The 21420-nt window shown below is 47.1% G+C and overlaps 2 protein-coding genes across 2 annotated transcripts in view; one reads left to right on the top strand and one right to left on the bottom strand.

Moving 5' to 3' along the window:
• Positions 1-718, top strand: part of Mmp1 (Matrix metalloproteinase 1) — a 32115-nt gene extending 31397 nt beyond the window's left edge. The window contains exon 9 of the mRNA XM_037434231.2: positions 143-718. Within this exon, the coding sequence (XP_037290128.2) occupies positions 143-493 (351 nt within the window). The 3' untranslated portion in view covers positions 494-718. The remainder of the gene's footprint in view (positions 1-142) is intronic.
• A 9978-nt stretch (positions 719-10696) lies between these two features.
• Positions 10697-21293, bottom strand: LOC119160116 (beta-galactoside alpha-2,6-sialyltransferase 2-like). Its single transcript, XM_037412837.2, has 6 exons — positions 20634-21293; positions 19419-19615; positions 17308-17444; positions 15829-16028; positions 14166-14340; positions 10697-11222 (listed from the first exon to the last, which is right to left on the bottom strand). Exons 1-6 carry the CDS (start codon positions 20877-20879, stop codon positions 10972-10974), a joined length of 1206 nt encoding a protein of 401 aa, XP_037268734.2. The 5' UTR covers positions 20880-21293; the 3' UTR covers positions 10697-10971.
• Between the last annotated feature and the right edge of the window lie 127 nt (positions 21294-21420).

Genomic DNA, 21420 nt, shown 5'->3' with positions numbered 1-21420 from the left:
CAAGGACACACGACCATCCAGTCCCACGCAAAACTAGTGTCGCTTTTGTTGCAGAGGAAACATTCGATGCTTTGTTCAGTGTTTGTGCAAAAGTTGGCGTTTTACTAATCTAGCTTATAACTAATGCTCATTCCCGTGACAGGTGGACAAGGGCGACCCGCCGTACCCGCGTGCCACTTCGGTCTGGTGGTTCGACTGCAAGGCTATGTCCAGCGCCATGGCTCAGCAGCAGGCGTCCTCGCGACGCCACCCGGAAAGTGCCACAGTCCACGTGCTGGACCGCACCGAGGCACCGATGGCTCCCAGGGTCCCGGTGCGTCCGCTGGGTCTGCAGAGGGACGCCGCACCCGAGGCGCCCGAACTGGGACCCGTTGGGCACGCCGAAGCCCCGCCGCCAACAACCGTCGCTGCCGGTGCCAGCACGTCCTTCGCGGCTTCCAGCAGCGCTGCGCTCGTACTCCTGGCGATTCCCCTTTTCAGGCCGCTCGTGTGAAGTGCAAGCTTCTACAGCGCATAACTTAAGTTTTGGAAGTCGCTTGGCGTCATAGTCTCCTTGTCTGCCGATCACATCACCGGCAAGGCGAAGAGGAAGCGGCGTTCCTGAGAGGGCATTTTTTTGGCATCAATGCGAGTCACACGCAAGTTTTCTGGACTGCCGGGAAGACGTGTCAAGAATTTGTGCATATTTTCGCCTCAGTTCTTAAAGCGGATGCTTCTCAAGAGATCGTGGGGAGTTACTACGGCGCTCAGATGACCACTTTGGAAAAGGCACTTCCCAGCAACTGCGCAGAAATAGCTACTGGAACTCAGCAGAGGTTCTGAGTATGTGTGATGCGCAAGTTGTCGATGGAGTTAGGTACGGCTAGCCAACAAGACGAGCTTTGCTTCGCAGTCTTCCCGGTTTTCCTAATGCTCAAGCGTCGTCCTATTTTCGCGGTGTGCTTCGACAGGAGTTCGATGTTATTTAAGCATAACTTCACCAGATTGCAAGGCCTCGCGAGTTCTGCAAAGATGAAGGCGGCGGACAATTTGGACCAAGCATCTAGTTCGTTGAAGAGGACGTGCCGCTTCAAGCGCCTCATCAAGATTTCGTGGTCCAACTCTTTGTTGTGGATGACAGAAACACTTTCATCTTTTTCACTCGTGGACAGTTTTCCGGTGAGAACTCGTGTGTGTGTGGTGGAGCTTCCTGACCGTGTCGGGAGGAGGTTGTGAATTCGCGGCTCCTTCAATGAAGAAACCGGACATGCGGAAGCTATCTTTTTTTTTTCTTCTCCCATTTTGCTAGCATTGTACTTGTTTCCTTTTGCCGGGTGAGTGGCGAGTCGGTTGAGGACATAAAGAAGTGATTGTGCTTGCTGTGTGCGGTTCCGCGAAAATGCACTTCTCCTTAATGAGTTCGTTCCAGTCAGGCTCGAAAATCTATGAAGAATTATACAGCGGAATTTGCTCACTGTTAATCCTTTGAAGTGAAGCTCTGACAAAAGCCCCGAGGAACGCTGGGTGACCAGTCTGCCTTAGCGTAACTGAAATGTGATACCGCATTCTTTCGGTCGTTTTCTGTTCATCAGGGTCAGTCTAGCAGCCATAAAGTCATTTGACGTCGAATTTCAGCTGTATCTTTGGAAGGAATTTTCGGGTGCCCGAGGAACGGATGCGCGAAGGAGAAGTGTTTTCATCGGAGCTGTGCGGCCCTGCGCGTGAGCCGGAGTGAATTGTGACGAGCGCGTGGCGTGATAGTGCCAGGTAGCGAGCACCAGACAAGCACGTGTGCTGGTGCCGCCGCCAATCACCAAAGACTGACCAAGAGGGGCGCAGGCCGCCCCCCCTGGCACCCCACACCTCACATACCCCTCCCCCCATCCGTCCGGCTGGCCCGGGCTCTGCCCAGAAGGCGGCCGGACCCCAGGGCGGTCCCTAGCTACCGCATCTGATCATTCATCCCCCTCTGTGCGTTTTGTCTCCGCGAAGGCAACAACAACCCGCGGCGTGCATGTGTCGTTGCAATTTCTCGCCGCCAAAACGTTCGGTTCTACCGCGGCGTTCACTTGTCGACGATGCCTGCGGTAGTTGGTTGTTTATTCATTAAATTCGTTTGACATAGTGTCTTGTTGTGTTTGTGGTCTTTCATGTGCCAGTGATGTCGCTGTTGCGGTAGCATGCGGAGACGAAAGGGCATCCAGATAAAAGTTGCACTTCTGCCGACTGGCATCCAGTCATCCTGCTCTCTAATCTACCGTGCACATATGTCTGATCTCTGGGTAGCACTATATTCAGAATTACAGAAAATTGAAAAACTATAGTTGGTAAGGATTTATCACAAGAAAAGGAAATGTGTGCAAATACAGACTCAAAGGAACAAGGCAATTACACAAACGCGGACTGTGAACTATAAGGGCACCCTGCGGCGGAAACGTATCTGCGCATGCGCTGGTATGGCAGCGCCACCTGTCACTCCGCCACGCGTAAGTTAATCGGAGGCCGCTTCAGGCATGCGCTTCCACTACTTTTAATACGTCAGACTTGAACCACTGGAAGGGTGAACTTATCGTAGGAGAACAGTGCGAAAGACGAAAATGCAGCAACTCGGGCATGACCATGTTCCCGGAATCGACTGGCACCGATGACCTATTGTATAATCGTAATGGTTAAACCTATTTGTTTGCACAGTTAATGCTTCTGCTTACTATACTTTCTTTTGATCTTAAGTTACTTTTCTCTGTACTTGCAAGAAACTGGACTCGCGTTCGGCTAGCCTCCGTACTTTTTCATTCTTTCCTAATCGATGCATATGGTCCTGGTTAAAAACGATAGAGCGATGTGGACAATAGGTCTTGTACAGAATATAGCTGGTGATTGTAAATGCTGTGTGACATAATGAGCGCTATCTATAAGTAAACCCAGTCGATTGGTTATATTGCAAGGTTGGACCATAAACATGGTGGAGTCAACTACAGCTCATGTCATTAAGACGCAGATGGATTTATAGATAGAATTTACCAGTGGATGTGAAGATGACGATTGCAGAAACCAGGCGGCAAACTTCGTAAATGTGTCACCCACATTAAGGTCGATCACCAGGCGCACGAATTATCTCCTATATATTCTCTTCATAAGTGATGTTCCTTGGTTTTCTCCAGAAAACACTCGGGGCTTTCATTGGAACAACGTAATGCTCTACTAGATGCCCATACTTTGAACGCTTGTGATGTTCGAAAACACGCGTGCTTATATATATATATATATATATATATATATATATATATATATATATATATATATATATATATATATATATATATATATATATATATGCATGTTGCGAAGTTTCGAAGAGTCGCGGTCGTTGTAATGAATGCGTCTTGTGAATCGCGGCCACATAACTGCGACGCAGCCAAGTTGTTGTTTGAATGCGGAGCACACTTCATGGGCCAGGCAGTACGTCGCGCTCATTCATATGTTGTCGTATGCCCTGTTCATATGGATGTCGTCTTCGAGGGGGGGGGGGGGGCACCTTTCGGTGGCTCAGTGTTTAACGCCTCGCATTCACGACGCAGGGTTCCCACCTTCGATTCCGCACGCCGGAGTCTTTTTTCTGAGATTTTTTTTTCTTTCTTGCGTTTTCATATATATAGATACGCGTATACATACATGGTGCATGACGCCGGCGCCGAAATCCAGCCGAGAGTGTCTATATAATAGATATCACAATAATAAAAAATAGAAAAGAGGTAGGGAGGTTAACCTGTGCTGAGCCTGGTAGGCTATACCTGCACAAAACAAGAAAAAACCGAAAAAACAAACAAAAAATGTTGATCGGTATCCCCGTTTTCTTCAGGCTTGGCACGAATACGGCAAAGCTGTATTTTTTTTTTTACATGAACCGATACCATTTTTGCACGGTGTGTTGGGGTCATAAGCTGATACAGAGCACAACCAGAAGGTCTGCCGGTATATAGTAACACTGGAGGTGCTGGTCCTTCATAAGTCTGGAGGAAGTGTTTATGTTAAAGAAGGAAAAGAAAAGAAAGGTGAGCCCCGTAACTGTCTGCTTTAGGGAGCGACACCTCAACAGTAGCTCACAAGGGATGGGGGTGAGGAGGGATTGAAAGGATAGGAATAAATGTGTAGAGAGAGAGAAAGAGAGATGAGGTAAGCCAGCGAGCGACGACATATCGATGGGATAGGAGAGATAGGAAAGATGGAAACATTGTCACAGGAGTCCGAAGACGGGGCACCACTTGCGAGAGCTCTTGTCGGCGTCAGGAGACAGCGTAGAGCAAGTCCAGTCGGTCAGAGCTAGACTGTCGTCGGAGGTCGGCGTCAGGAGATGACGTAGGGCCAGCCTAGTCGGCCAGAGCTACGCTGACGTCGGAGATCGCGAGGGCACAACCGGTCGGCACAGAATCCAGCGAGCGAGTCCCAAGTCTGTTCAACTTGCTTACACTTGCGTCACACGGGTGTTTGGAAGGCCATCCAACCGATAGTCTGTTGACTCAATGATTAGCAGGGGCGGGTACACGGGACGTTTCGAAGGCCGTCTATAGTCAACAGTCTATTAATTCAACACACATTCTTTGAAACTTCGATGGCCATTGAGCGACGGAAGTGGCAACAGCGCCAACGTACGCACTCGTTCGCAGTGTGTCCATGCACCATTATCAAAAAAAAAAAAAACTGCAAGTATACACTCTACAAGAGCCATGTGCTTGTTTTCATCGTGCTGTCTCGCGCTGTTTATCGCTCGCAACAGTTCCGCTGCTTAACGAATTAAAAGCTAAATATGCATTCATAACTACGAGTAAAAATTTATTGAAATATTTAAACATCGACAGACATATTTCAGCTTTTAAGTTAACTTATGTAACTAAATTCGAAGCATATCTTGCTTACTCTAGACAGTTTTGGTGTCTCTATCTGCGTTTGTGTCTATATGTCAATCTATATATCTAGCCGCCTACGTCTGCTTGCTCTTGTGATCACCCCCTCAACTCAGGGTAAACCAAAAGTATTATGGGAGGTTAATATGATTTGACTAGTATGACTCGCTGCTCATGACATGAATACTGTGACAATCCCGTCGCCTACGTCGTCAACCCTTTCCGACAGACACGTGTGGCGTATAACATCGGCTGGTATTAGCCACAGGTCATTCAGATCTTATCTCCCCAGGAACGGCGAGAACAGACATTGGAACAGACTGGAATAAGCTGACATCAGCAGCGTAGACGCGACGAATGCGAAGAAGAATAATCAGCGTCGCAGCAGTAATCGAACTCGAAAATTCTGTGTGGCAATCTTGAAGTGTTCTGCCACAGATTCACACTAGGTCTCGAAAGAGCTTTGGCAAAATACTCGATGCATGAATGCGTAATGTTGTTCAAACGTCAATTGTGGTTGCAGTGCTAATTTTATAAACATTACATATGTACTTCAGTGATACAAGCTTCTCGTCGCTTCGGCGTCAGTTGTAGTTTGGCGCCATTCACTGCACTTAATTCACGTAGCAGTGTGCAGGGCTACCGTTCTCGCGAACACAAGCGTTCCATATCAGATTACCGCTTCTGGTGTTGCTAATACCCACGTTGCTGATGACATCGTTACGCAACGGTAAATAACTATTTATAAAAAAACATATGCAACTGTTCAACGTATATGCCTGCGCGTAAAACATTTGTACATATTTTAGCGTCATTTCTTAACGTCTCGCTCAACAAAAATTTTAAGCACAGTCACTTTCTTTCCTGCTTCTTATAACATCGATTCCCAAAATACGTGGGACCTGCCGAATTTTCCCTTAGTACTAACTTTTCATCAATACAGAACCTGTTAATTGGGCGTACCAGCCCAGGAGCAACAAAGCACTACTTTGGTACCGGTCCGCTCACACAAAACTCGCAAAGAGAGGTGTTATAAACTTGCGCTTTTGCAATTATTTACAAAAGCGCCGCTCACATCCAGTGGCTGCTTGTTTAAAAGAGCAAGCAGAGGGTAATTCGAAGGCCGGCATCCCCTCTCACATGCAGGTTTCAGTATAGCGGAAAGTTTGGTCAAGAAGCTTCAATTCTCGGAGCAAGCCCCCACCACAAGTCGAGCAGGTAAGGCATCAAAGGCTTGCCGTAGTTCCGTTAGTTCCGTACCTTAATCGCGTCTCCCACAACTTGAAGAAAGTTGGAGAGTGAGCCAATGGGAACGTGGTTTCCTCTGCCTCAAAAAAGTTGTCTTACTTGATCAATAAGAATGTTTCAAATGCAAAACGAGGTTTTTCATAAAAAGCACAAATATCCGTTCGTCACGTGCACACAGAAAATGTAATCTACAAGGTATACCTTTCGTGCGAAAAGCAGTACATATATATATGCATCAGAGCTGCGCGTACGCCTTTCAAACAACGCTGCCATGCAACGCGAGAAGTTGACGATGGGGCCCATTTTTCAATTTCTCGACGCTGCCACCACTGCAGCGGAATTGATTGGCGCTAGTCATCGACAGTCACGTTAATCGGCAGTCTTTGACATGTCGATCGGCAACACGGGCCCATGATGTGGCCGGGGAAAACGGGCTTCGGCAACGCAACAGACGCTTATGAAGTCAAGAATGGTCGCTATGGTTTCTTGACCTTGCAATGCAGCACGTGTGGCTGCCAACCACTTTTGCATAGCATTATCTTCGAAAGAAAAACAGAAACGAAACGACAAGAGCGATTATCTAGACAAAGCGGATTTGTAGACTATAGAGTTGAACTACGTCAGCACTACCTCTCTCGGGCTAAGTAAAAAAAAGTACGGCTTTACAGAGAACGTAAGATTGTCGCACGTGGCAGTTTTCGGGCTTCTAGAAAAATTCGTTTTTTTTTCTTTGTTTCGCATTTCGAGAGTGCATGTGTGTACGCTCTAAACAATCATGGTTGGAAGTTAGCGCTCGTTCTCGCTTCTTCTCTTGTCCTGTGTCAAATTTTTTGCGCTATATTGCGCAAATGTTTCTTCTCGAGAAATCTTACTTCTCCACAACAACGCTACAACCATTTTACCTTGGCCGATAACTACTGGCCATCTGCGCTGCCTTCCAACACTTTCATCACTATATACTTTGAAGGAGTAGATTTTTTGGTACTTAAGAATCACAAGACTCTCACATACATCTTGAGTTCCTCGACATCGGAAAAAAGCGCAAATTCAGCCCGAAAGTTGCGTATACATATCTGAGTTTAAACAGAAATCAATCCCATGAGCGCAACCAACAATACGGTGGCAAACGTTCCCTCACACAGTCCTGTAAATGCCCTTGATTGATTGATTTGTTGGGTTTAACGTCCCAAAAACCATATGATTATGAGAGACGCCGTAGCGGAGGGCTCCGGAAATTTCGACCACCTGGGGTTCTTTAACGTGCACCCAAATCTGAGCACACGGGCCTACAACATTTCCGCCTCCATCGGAAATGCAGCCGCCGCAGCCGGGATTCGAACCCGCGCCCTGCGGGTCAGCAGCCGAGTACCTTAGCCACTAGACCACCACGGCGGGGCGACCTGCGGGTCAGCAGCCGAGTACCTTAGCCACTAGACCACCGCGGCGGGGCCCTGTCAATGCCTTAGTATTCCCAAAGGAACATATCTGGCTATATAGGCTGATGACAGTTCAACGAGCAGACCGTAAGCTGAGCCACTTGTTCTTAACGAAAACTGTGCAATGACTGCCTTTACTTACGGGAAGCATCACTTGTGTTGTGACGTATCAACCAGCAACCCTCGCCATTGGGTTCCCTCGGGCCTCCGTCGTGTCGTCTTCCTGTGACTACACATACTTACGCACCCATGTATTAGATTCATGCAAAAGCTGGTAACGGTGAGATACGTCTGGTCAGGTATAAATCGAGACGTCCGGCTTTTGACGAGAGTGCATCGCCTGACGACGTTCCAAAGTTCAACGCCACAACCATGGCGCTATTGACAACGTTTCCGGCACCAGCAGAGCGATTATAGATCACGTGCACTTCGACGTTCCGGTGCCCTTGCCCACTTTGCAGCCCCGCCATGGTGGTCTAGTGGCTATAAGGTACACGGCTGCTGACCCGCAGGTCGCGGGATCAAATCCCGGCTTTGGCGGCTGCATTTCTGATGGAGGAGGAAAGGTTGTAGGCCCGTGTACTCAGATTTGGGTGCTCGTTAAAGAACCCCATGGGTGGTCGAAATTTCCGGAGCCCTCCACTACGGTGTCTCTCATAATCAAATGGTGGTTTTGGGGACGTTAAACCCCACAAATCGATTGCCCACCTTGCAGTGCCCAATCGTATTTGCTCACTTGCGTGGACAGATCTACACGCTGGGTTAAAGCTTCGTCCATCGCAGACATCACTGCTAGCACAATTCGCTCCTGCGTTCCTGCGCAACTATAGGTCGTTCGCTTCGGCGCACCGTCCACTGTTACAACTGACCGCGGAAGGCAGTTTGAATCTGCTCTTTTTGCTATAGCATAGCACGCTGATAGGCTGATGGCACCGCTGATAGGTTTCCGAACGAGTGCATATGATCGTCATAGCAACGGCATGATGGAACGTTTTCGCCACTAGCTCAAACCAGATCTCATGATAATCGAGGGGCACAGCTATACAAAATCACTGCGACTCATTGCACGGTCACATTCAAACCACAAAGTGATGAAAGTGCTCCGACGTTTCTTTGAAGACACAAAAGTTTATGTTGAGTGTTAGGGGGAACTTTATCGAAAGTGTGCACCGCGACTGTGTGTTTGCTTTGCCCGTTGAATAATTTTTCAACTTATCAATGTAGGGCTTTATATATGTATATATATCTTGTTTCTCTTCTTTTCTTTTTTGCCCCGTCACGGTGCATTAGTGGCTAAGGTACTCGGCTGCTGACCCGCAGGTCGCGGAATCGAATCCCAGCTGCGGCGGCTGCATTTCCGATGGAGGCGGAAATGTTGTAGGCCCGTGTGCTCAGATTTGGGTGCACGTTAAAGAACCCCAGGTGGTCAAAATTTCCGGAGCCCTCCACTACGGCGTCTCTCATAATCATATGGTGGTTTTGGGACGTTAAACCCCACAAATCAAATCATCAATCAGATTTGGGTGCACGTTATAATAAGGAACCCCAGGTTGTCGATATTTCCGGAGCCCTCCACTAAGGCGTCTCTTATAATTATATGGTAATTTTGGGACGTTAAACCCCACATATAAATTAATCTATCAAATGTCTTGTTATCCTCCTCGATACGTTAAAGAAACTGAGCTCGCATCTGGCTAACCTTCGTAATATATCGTTATTTCCTAATCGACAAAGTGACCCTGGTTGAGGAGCAGTAGTTAGATATGGTCACCAGGTCTTCTCGACAAGATAACCAGTGGTTGTACGTTTCGTGCCAGAATGGGCGCCAGCGAAAAGTAAACTCAGTCCGTGAGCTATATACGGCCGCATTATAAATATAATGGAGTTAACTGTAGGGCCGTTGTGAAAGGCGTTCATTGAGTCACAAGGGGAATCATGTCAGTGCGCATGAGAATGATCGCATATCAGTCCGCAAACTTCCTAAATGTGTCGCATTAAAACCCATCACGACACAAACTATATGCATACCATCGCCAAAACTCATGTTCCCTGTGGTTCTTCTGACCAAACTTGGACTTTCGACCTCACAAAGATGTTCTACTACATGACTTCTCACTCCACCCTATTTTTTTTTTTGCGTGCTTACGATTTACGAAGTTGAAAATACGCATACGTATTTTCAGCTTAGAGCTTAGCTTAGAGCACCGATGGTGGACGATATAAACTCTTACTGTGAATCGCGCCCACATATTTGTAGCGTATGACATAGCTTTCGTTTCTTACATGAACTGATATAATTTGGGGCTGTGGGTTGCGGTTAGGATGACATAGATCACAACCAGAAGGTCTGCCAGTAGATTGATATAAAGAGGAGGTACCGATACTCAAAGCCTGTTTAACCTTCTTACCTTTATGTGGAGTTTGACGAGCTGTGCAGCAACCATCTCTGCCTAAATACATTGCGACCTTCCTCTCTAGCTGTAAACCTTCCTTACGGCGAATCTCAATAGCGCCTTTTTGCTTGATTATTGCACTAGTATATTTTTCACGTCTGCGATCAATTGTCAATCCCTAATTCAGTCGCTCCTATGTATTTCCTTCTAACTTCGTTTGCGATCCCGAAGTGCCGTCTTCATTGTAAATGGAAGGTAGTCCTAAAGGTGTTGTCAAAGTAGAACGATGCGAAGAAGCCGTACATATTCGTTCCTTTTATTTGTTTCCCTGCTTGAAAATCATTAACCGACTCGAATGTGGTTGCGCTGCACGTAGGCTGCTTGGCACATACTAGGTGAACCTTCACTTGAATGTTCAGGGTGCATTCGGCTGCAGTAGCCTGAACGTGCATGAACATGTGCATGAATAACGTTGGTGTCAGTGAGCTCACTGACACTGCCAACGTCATGGCACATCATCGGGGAAGAAGACAACGTTTCGGCAATGTATTTACCCACAAAGAGATGTAGTAGTTCGTTTCAACATGATTGTTGTTTTTCCGCCCCCATAATTAAGCAGCTAACACATATATATGCATTGAACAAGAGCACCATATAACATTGAAATGGTTTTGATTTTTATATAAAAGCTAGTTCTGCCTAAAGATGCGGCTGATAGCACTTTAGCAGAAGATGTCGAATAAGCGCTGTTCTTGCATAGGAAAACAGTATAGCAAGAGACAACGACCAGCTCTCCGGCCGCTGAGCGAACCAGCATGCAGAACTTCCGCGATGAGCATACTGCAAGCGACAGCTTGCTTCGTGCTAGTTCAGCAGCGGCTAGATGCCATGACGAAACGTTCATTCCACGTAGACGAAATGTCATGACGCACAAGCGGTGGAAGTACATTGCGTGGAGCCTGTGGTTATTAACAAAAGCACCAAAGCACTTGCTCTCTCTTGTCCTCGGCCTGCTCAGTCTGTCTGGTTGTCGATCATGCTGAGCGGCAGCGTTCCTCTGGCGAACACTTGTTCGAGCGCGTGTACCGATGATGAGGCAAGGTGAAGCGCCAGCAGCTTCTCTGCAGCCAGCGGGTGCCAGTCCCCCATAGTGCATCCCAGATCCTCGTGTACCTCGTAGTAGTGGCAGCGCTTGGTCAACCGCATGGAAGGAACCAGCTCGTAGGCATCCACGTGACGGCACTGTTTGAGCAGCAGAAGAAGACCTGCGATAACACGGCAAGCAGCGCTCTCTCAGACAAGCTTGACTCCGATTTAGGCAACCGAACAAGAGGCGTCCCCGAAGCCAACGTATCGAGAACTTCGTAAGGCCCCACAAAACGATGCACCTTTATAAAATACCCTCCGCTGAAAAGCTAGCTTCAAAGACGCCCTTTTTTCGAGCAATGCATAACACTTCTTATCTCCCCTATGTTCGCGAGGACATGAGGTGAACAAAAGACGGAGCTTTTACATCACTTGAACATGACGGTGCCCCGCCGTGTTGGTTGAGCGGCTAAGGTACTCGGCTGCTGACCCGCAGGTCGCGGGATATAATCCCGGCTGCGGTGCCTGCATTTTCGATGTAGGCGAAAATGCTATATATGCCCATGTGATCAGCTTTGAGTGCACGTTAAAAAATCCCACGTGCAAGGTCGAAATTTCCGGAGCACTACACTACGGTGTCTCTCATAATCATACATCGTTTTGGGACATTAAACCTAAACGCCACATATCAATCGATCATTGATTATGAAGCCCGCAAAGGTGACTCTTTGATACGGCGGCAGAGATTATTAATTCAACGTAAAACATAGAATGAGAGTTCACCTGAAGATACGGGTACAGGTACGGGCAATAAAAGTCAGAGGTGCTTCATGGCTTTAACAAGTATGACTCCCTCCGACTATTCCTGCCTAGAATATCTATGATGACTTATACTGTTAGTACTTCGGGCAGAAGAAGTGGCTGGAGCACCAAGCTGGAGCTAGATTCGCGGTCGTCGATTCAAAAGGCAAAACGAGATTATCGGCATTGTATACGTGTGTGAGCACGCCGAAGAAGTGGAGATCGTCGCACTCGCCCTCACAGAACCGATGTGCTCGACGGTCTTCTGCAACTCCAAACAAGCGGTCAGAAACTTGGTCAAAGGATGGATCATGCGACAAGTTGCCTGCGCTATAGAAGTCCAGCGGGCGGTAGAGTTTTGAGCGAGAATCCCACGGTTCCTGGTTCATGACAGAAGTACCAGAGACACATCACCGCCTAAAGATGACAACACACCCGAAGGCGCGCGAGCTCGCGAACTGCGCCGGCGATCGTCGTTCATGGGTCAACACCAAAGACTGCTTGACGAGCTACAGAGACATCACTAAGGCTCTCTACCTGGCCCACCGAACCTTTCATTCGCTCAGAGAAGAGCTGAACAGGACGCAGGTGGCAGTTCCCAGACAACTGCAGGCGTGAACGCACCCAAACCTGGCACGGTATAATAGACTCTACCCGAACACACCCGACAAATATATTAAAGGCATGTCACACTGAGGTATACACTTTAGCGACATGTCCTGGAGCTATCAAAAACCCGCAAGGTACCAACTGCAGAACGCTTTCCCCACGGTGGGTCACTGCCTTGCGCAGCTGCAGACTTGGTGAATAAGATTAAGCCGCCTAGCAACAAGTCTGCGAGGCGGCGGTAAGGCCTCGACGCCCCTCGTAGAAGACCTTAGGGCTGGTCGACGAAAGTTATCCAGGACTAAACCAATAAACAAGTTACCATAGTGCAAAATAATAAAAACGACGACCAAAATAAAATACAGAAAAATTAAAAAAGACGTTTGACTGCGAACAAGGCTCTCGTGTGGGGAGTCGAAACGTCTTTTTTTTTCATTTTTGTGTATTTCACTTTGGCCGGCGTTTTTGTTATTTTGCACTATGTTTGTCCCCGACCAGACGGGATTCCGTCGGACTCTTGACTAAGGAAGTTACCAATCAGAAATTTGGTACGCGTATACATTGCAGCATTTGGCAATGTGCACTCAAGTTTAGTTAGCTTACGCATTCCGAGCAGCTTTACTGGTGTAATCCGGCCAATGAACGCCAAGAACTCCATCGTAATTGCTGTCATGACGTCAAGGGCAGCATTAGGCTTCTCTGTGAGCTTTAAATCAACCTCTTGGTAGTCTCCTGACGTTCTTTCAATACTGTCTTCAGAGGCGTTTTCCGCCATAGTTACTGAAAAACCGCTATTCAACGTAGGCGGGAGATCGCTCCACGCAATGCCTTCGTGTCACCCATGCGCAGAGCGTCCCGTTGGAGCTTTGCGTTTGAGGGTTGTAAAAATTAGAATAGTCGGGGTTTTACATAACAGAATCGCGATATGATTACGACAGATTCCATGGTGGAGAGCTCAGGAAATTTTCACCACCTGGGGATCTTTAACGGGTACTTAAATCTAAGTACAAGGACTTTAATCATTTTCGCCTGCATCGTAAATGCGGCCACCGCTGCAGGGATTCGATCCCCCGACCTTTGGTTCAGCATGTAAGCACCGTGATCACTAGACCACGGCGGCGAGTTAGTTGCGCATACAGAAAAAGAAAAAGAAAGGGAGAAGAAAGGACAGTAGAAAGTCTGGCCCGATATGTCCTTTCATCTCTCGTTTTTTTTTTGTTCTTTTTTATCCTTCTGTTCAAGCCAGAAGTGTTGCGTTAAACCAGTGTGTAAACTCATATATTGTTTCAGCACTTTGTGTAATGTGTCGTTTCTGTTCTCGGGGGTTGGTAGAGGCGGGAATGGACGGGGGCTTCCCAATGCGAACGCATTCTCACATGCACGATGCCACAAACGGGATGTGAACTGTTAGACTGTGTCCATACGTTCAGATTAACTTTTTTCTTTATTTTTTTTTCACCTTATCTATTCTAACTGTCACAACATTGTCCCTTCCCTGCTTTTCATTTATAAAGTAGCTTGCAAAATACAATTCCTGACTTTGCTGGGCCGCACCACTAAATCCTACAAGTGTACACTTACGAAACAGGCCTGGATTTGCACATTTATTTTTTCTCTGATGCGTTTGGCAAACCTCGAAAACGTGAGTGACACATACGTGAGCACAACCGGCACAGTTCCACAGACAACAAGTTTGGGCTGCGTGACGCACGCACCGAGAAATCCGCTGGATGGTGGGTTCCTGAGCACAGGGCCCGGGTTCTCGCCGTCCAGGAAGTGCCAGGCTTCCCAGACCGAGTCCGGGTGCATCAGGTAGAAAGGTTCGTCTGGAAGCACCTCGCGACGCAGCCAGTACGCTGGAAACAGGTCGAACTCGGGATGCTCCACCCACTGCGAGCGGTATCAACGTTTACGTGAGTGGGCACATAATCGTATTTGTCAGAAAACGCAGAGGCTCCCTTATGCATTCGCCTAAGACTACTCTGTCCAAGACAAAAAGCATCTCGTGTGGCTATTTTGCCATATACACGTTATATCGACCGCCGGCATTCACTAACTAACTCTCCCTTAGTTAGCTTATGAATTCTGAACTTCTGAGCACCTTAAAGAGCCTACGTTCAGGCAGCATAACTTCGGCAATTTTCACATTCAACGACCAGTCTCTCCGAACGATTCTGATCGGAACGTCCAGCATGTATGTGTATATTTGAGCATTTTTTATTTGTTTTATCTCTCTCTCTCTCTCTTTCTTTGATCCATATTTCCTCGCCTCTGTAAAGGATAGAAAACTGGTTCTTCTACCAGGTTAACCTCCCTGTCTTTTTGTTTGATCTATTCCTCTTTTTATTTCTCTCTTTCTCTGTGCACCAATACGAACGCATCCGGCACTAAAGGCTAGCACTATAGCTTTTCCTAGGAAATGCTAAAAACACGGTATACTTACGAGGCACTCGAGATTCTGATCGGAACGTCCAGCACGTATGTGTATATTTGAGCATTTTTTATTTGTTTTATCTCTCTCTCTCTCTTTCTTTGATCCATATTTCCTCGCCTCTGTAAAGGATAGAAAACTGGTTCTTCTACCAGGTTAACCTCCCTGTCTTTTTGTTTGATCTATTCCTCTTTTTATTTCTCTCTTTCTCTGTGCACCAATACGAACGCATCCGGCACTAAAAGCTAGCACTATAGCTTTTCCTAGGAAATGCTAAAAACACGGTATACTTACGAGGCACTCGAGATATATGTATATATATATAGGCGAAAATGAATCACTATTTATCTTTAAGAGGTCCTGCAACGCTTTTTCAGCATGGTGAGAAAGCGCTCTAAATCGGTTGTAAGGACTCCTGAGAGCATGTGCCGCAAACATTATAGCGCATTACGTGGCTTCGAATATACAATTAATTCTAAAGTCACCTAGAAATCGTTCCCTCTTATCTCTATGAATGACGCCATAAGCCCAAATGATCGCACCATAAACCCACAGTTCGCGGCCATTGGCTGATTTGAACATCGTGAACTGCATAGTTACTGCAGCCGCCGCGGTATGCCGCTACGTGCCCACGCGCACGCTCGCGGTCATAGTGTAAGTAAGCCAGACGTTCAAAGAAGAAAAATGAGAAAGTGCTCAAGGTCACAACACGTGCTGACGAACGGGCGCATCTTTTTGCCCCCTTGACATCACCCTGGCCGCGTAGTTTTCAGCACGCTCACTGGTACGAAAGGAGAGATAAAGTGCTTTCTACGACCAGCATATATTCCCATATACTGGTCGTAAGAAGTGCTGCCCCAAAACGGCTGCGACGTTTCGACAGGTGATTTTGTTATTGTCACATGTTGTTATAAATATGCGCCGATCAGCGCATTCGGTGCACTCGCCTTTTCGAGAGGCTGGCGGTCGCGCGACGGGTCCCAGACGACCAGGGTGACGTTGCGGTACAACGCCGAATTGAAGAAGTCGAACTCGGGCCGCGCCAGCACTTGCGAGTTGAGTAGGCGCATCGTGGTGCGCGCCCCCACGTCGCCTTCGAAACCCGCAGTGGGCGCGTCGTTGAAGCGCACCACTGTTTCGTGGCCGTCTGCGAGGAACAAGTTAAGTGCAAGTGACGGGTCTACGAATGTTGCCAGCGTGCCATGTCGACTCTTGCACGAAAGAAGCAAGAACATATACCCAAATAGGAAAAGAGTAAGTAACAGTGAATCGGGTGTTTTGCGCGCCACGACGGAGAAACCATAGTTGACTCTCTCTTGCGTCAGCTGAAACGTACACACCTATCGGATTAGAAAGTACCCCACTGTGGAGAACAGCGGAATAATTTCTCCCCTCATCTAGCGGGCTGCACTCACAAAATTTAGTTACACGAGGGCCGGGACAGTGAAGCAGTTTGAACCGGGAAATGTGGGAAAGGGGAAGCATGTCAGCTAACGAATGCTATGCATTGAATCGAATGTAACTCATCCACCCCCTTTATTTCTTTTTAAGGCTCAGTGACACGTTGGTTGAACCGTAGAGCTGTCTAACAATACGCTAGAGGAAAATCTGGCGCTAGTGTCTATTTGAGTCGCAATGCATGACACTGCAGCCAGCATTTGAATGATGGGTATAGTGGCTCATCTAGCCACCATGTGATGGGTAGTACACAGATTTATCTAAGTGCCATGGTCCCAATACTTTCTCGACAGTGAAATCACTTCTGTCCAGTTAAACTTACGCGTCGGCCCAGTCAGTGACCTTTTATCTCCTCCTCTATAACTTTCCTTCCCCTCTTCCCTTCCCCAGTGCAGGGTAGCCTGCCAGGGCTCAGCCCTGGTTAACCTCCCTGCCTTTCTCCTTGTGTTCTCTCTCTCTCTCTCTCTATCTAAGCTTCGGTCAGACGGCTCCATTCAGATTCGGGTGATCTGGCGCAGCTTTGTCTCAAGATAAATTTCAACAAAAGTTTAACGCTTCCACTTTACGAAATTCACAACTATCCATTATTTTATCTGAAACAAATGCCAAAACAGAACAATAAACACAACCTCAAATTCTTTTGAGGCCATCATTACTCATGGTAGCTGCGCGATAGCAGCACCAGAGCTCCCTCTAGTAAATATTATGGAATGAACTCAATGAGTAGAACTCACACAGTCCCGGCATACGATTTGCAGGGTCCTAAAGGGACAGCTGTGTCACTATAATCGATCTGCCTCTCCACCAAATGGGAGAGATCGAGCGGCTGTGCTGGAGAGGTTGCAATGGCCGGGCACACATATCCACACGAATCAGCTCACACAGAAGTCTAGAGCTTCTGTATTTCAGTACCAATGTACGGCATCGCAGACAAGGAAACCGTGGGGAACACGCAAGTTCATGCTCACCGATCTCTGGTCCAAGTTTCGAACCCAGCATGGAACCCGCGCTGGAGACCAGGGCACAGGAGTTGAAGCGATTCGCGTAGAAGTCCGTCGCCGGGAAGTACTGGCTGTAGCCCATCCGCTTGAACGGCTCCGTGTCCCTGTCAGGACAAAAAAGTCGCAAATATTGTGAAACGCCCAGGTCTCGAAGCCTTCCTTTAGTTTCTCTTGACTGGCTGATCACAGATTATACCACGGTTTTTCAATAAATGTGTCAGAAATTTTCCAAAATCAGAGAAATACAACATTTGTAAGACGATTTCACAGTTACTTTAGCATGTTAAAGACATGATATTTGTTTCAGTAACAGAAAGTTGAATAAAGATGTTTATCACAAGAGTTAGATGCTTATGGCTAATAAAAAAATTTAATTCATTCTCAGGAATAGTTTATTGCAGCTCTGAGATTTCTCATAAAAACGTCCTCGCTTAGTAATAATTGCGGAGTGACTAAAATCACCCAAGTTCATCGACGATACCGAAACCAAACTGCGGAATAGCACAACTATATGGGATCCCGTGCAGCAAAATTTAATCAACGCGTTAGAATCTGTTCAGAACCGCTCAGCTCGGTTCATTTGTTCTAATTATTCCCGTACTGCTAGCATATCAGAAATGAAATCTAACCTTGACCTGCCCAATTTAACTGTCCGGAGGAAACTGGTGCGACTGCATTTTTTTCATAAGATATTTTTTCACAATCCATCAATGAAGCGAGACCTCATTTCACAACCGTCATACCACTCATCGCGCATTGATCACCAACATAAGGTTGCCATTCAGTTTTGCCGCACCAAATTCTTTTCAGCAACCTTCTTACCGAAAACAGCCGCCGATTGGAACCGCCTTCCCTCTTCCGTTGTAACAATAACAGACCCTTTGTTATTCAAGACTGCAATTTCTCAGCAACGTTTGTAACTATACGCAGTTTCCATTATCTATCTTTGTCTTGTATGTGCTTGAATTCTTACTTATACATTTTTAGTTGATTTATGTTGCCTTCGTGATTTGCGCATCTGACACTTGTTTCTTTTCTTTGTCTTTTTTTCTTGTGTGTTATAAAATGTTGTACCCACCCCCTCTGTAATGCCCTACGGGCCCTGAGGGTATTCTAATAAATAAATAAATAAATAAATAAATAAATAAATAAATAAATAAATAAATAAACTGCCATATTTTTCTGAGAAATCTAAAGTGAGTGAACGTCGTTATATCAACCATCAGCCGACTTCGTTGTATGAACCTGTGAGCTGCACTTCCAATTAAGACACGCATGACGAGCACACGTTAACGAACGCGGAAGACACACCTCTACAATGGTTGTATTCAACAGTGACGTCATTCTGGTCATCTGTTTGGTCTTCTTTATTATAGTAATCTCCCGGCCGCTCGATGAAACAATTGAAGAACGGCCTCTTATGATATGCGTATGAGGAAGACGGTGCTTATTTGCGTATAATTTCAGGCAGGAAACCTAATTTTCAAAAAGCGCTTGCTGCGACCTTCAAGCAACACCCAGCAGGACATCACTGCTTTCCTTGGATGAGAGAAAAACAAACTGCGGGGCGCCCATGTGCAGGCACAAAGAGGCAATCTCTCCTTTCTGGTTGCCGCGTGCGATGCACATGCCCGCGTGAGGACAACGCTCCCTGTCAATGTGAAGTAACGATGACGTCACTCTGTAGGTGTTAGGCAAGGTCGCAGCGCAACATTAGCTTCTTTCTTAACGCCTCGGTGTCAGGTTTCCGTGGATGCTAGCCAGACTTTATCGCCATCTCGTTCATCTCAAAAGGAATATGTATATTGCATAAAAAACTTCCGATCTTGCATTCGGCAACCCTACTCCTCCTCTCTTGAAAGAATAGGCGTGTTAAAAGGGGGGGGGGGCGAGAGGGGGGCGCAAAGCTAGCCTCATACATTAGAATGATAGGGGAGGGGGCGCTGCGTCGAATCTTTTTCCCCCTTTCCCTTAAGGGGGACCCTGCACACGCTTATGCTTGGAAGTGTGTTCTTTACTGGTGCCTCGTGTTGAAAGTGCGTTCTTTCAGCGTGCCGCGCTGGCCACTGGTGAAATACCTGGTCAGCATGCTCATGCGCAGAGCGATGGCTTTGGCCAGCAGCTGCTTGGGCGGCGCGAAGCGGGCCGGCTTGCGTCCGCTGGGCCGCACCCCGTAACTGTCCGACGCCGGCTGGCCGCCAGCGCCCACGGGCCGCACACTGTCCCACTGGGCGCGACGCAGTTGGCGCTCCAGCTGCGCCCGGTACGCCTCCACCTGTGCATTACAACATACTGGTTATTGTAAGTTATGTCCACGTATGCAGAACGAAGTGACCTTGACACGTGTAACTGCGCGCCTTGCCCATCTCACGAAAAGCACCTGCCATAAAGACCAGTGAGTAGCTTGCAGTAAATGCAGGCTAACGTATATACACCACTGTAAGCCGGATGGAAGGAGGGGGGGGGGGGTAATACTTTAAAATCCCACAAAAAAAAGCTCGAGCAAATTTCATTTTTAAAACAATATTTACGTCTCCGAGTTCCGTTGTGCATAAGTGGCTTCACGGCAACGCTTAAAAGTTGTGGAAAAAAGTTAGCTTTGCGGGAATACAGAAGTATCACTTTTAGAAAGACTTTGCAACCGGAACTTATTTTCGATTATAGGTCAATCCACCAACTTCGAATTTATGGCAGATTGGGTCGACCTACAATTCTGTAAACACGGTATTTGTCTATTTCCCCTGATCGTGACGTTAAACCAGCGGTAGATCGGTAATTATGCTTACGGATGAACTGAGCAACGTGCCAACGCGGTCATTTACTCGCATTTGCCTCACTTTTTATTCCGTTTTGAGAAAGTTGGAGACGTCAATGCCAGAAAATTGAGACACAAACACTGCCGTCAAAATGTATATGCGTGAGGATATGAATCAAAGAAAGCAACTAAAGCGAAAATACAGGAAAAGTGCAATGTTGCCGACAGAACTACTGGTGCAACATCATCAACAAAGTCGTGATCAGGAGCCATAACTTCCTTAAAGGGCTAAATTGGCCCGCAAGAACACCCTCACAAAGTTACGCACTTTTATCCCTCATTTTGTGATTCTTTTTCGCCTAACCCGCTAAACACCCTCAAGAAAAAAGAGCTCGGCATTTTGACTCACCCATGAGCTCTAAGAGAAAGAAAGAAAAAAAGAAAGAAAGCTGCGGTAATAAGAGGTAATAAGAACAGAAATGAAGTGTGGGTTTGGGCTTGTTGGTATTCTATTATTAATAATAAGAACAAGCCGAACCTTCGCGAACAGCTTGTCTTTTGGCAAGGGTGCCATTCTGTGAGGATGTAGCACACCACCAGTCAATGAAGCGTTGCTGTATCCCCGGGAGAAGTGCGACCACCGCCGGGGTACCGCCGCTTGCACTCCGGTGTTGCGCGGAGTAGCCCACCTCCAGTACTGGCTCCACAGCAGCATACTGTACGCTAACACCCCCAGTAGTGTCACGCACACGAATGCCCAAACAGTCAAAGCCAGCAACCTCATATCACAGTTTCTGCATGAAACATATTTCTAAACAGATAAAGAATCAAGATATAGGTATATCACCCCGCCGTCCGACGGGCTTTCTTCACGACATTTTCCCGATTTCCGCTTCTACTAAACCTTGAAAGCAACCAAGGCGACTTCTTTGTGCACCAGGTGATGAGAGCGTTCGGCTGTATCATCGCTCAACTACTGCTTCGCCACCCGATATCATACCTCAAATGAAAGTTTTCGCTTCATATTTCACACCTTCGATCGCAACGTAGTGGCATTCGTGGGTCTGAGCTTGCGCACTGACGACCAAAAAGTATACCATCATAATTAAGGTCCATGGTGAAATGTGCCCGGCTCATACGCAACGCCCAACGCGCTAAATACGCCTTAAAAATGCGATCACGCTGCATCCGGCTTGACATCTCCATGCAGCGATGCCGCCATGCATAATATAAAACGAAACAAAACCGGGCTTCCACCAAGCCACATATGAAGCCATAAGTAGCCCTCCCTTTATTGCACTTGGCGAGAATAACACGCCAATCCG

This window comes from Rhipicephalus microplus, chromosome 1 (genome assembly GCF_043290135.1).
Source record: "Rhipicephalus microplus isolate Deutch F79 chromosome 1, USDA_Rmic, whole genome shotgun sequence".
Lineage (NCBI taxonomy): Eukaryota > Metazoa > Arthropoda > Arachnida > Ixodida > Ixodidae > Rhipicephalus > Rhipicephalus microplus.
The sequence above is the reverse complement of the archived record's forward strand: the minus strand, read 5'-3'. Positions and strand labels throughout refer to the sequence as shown.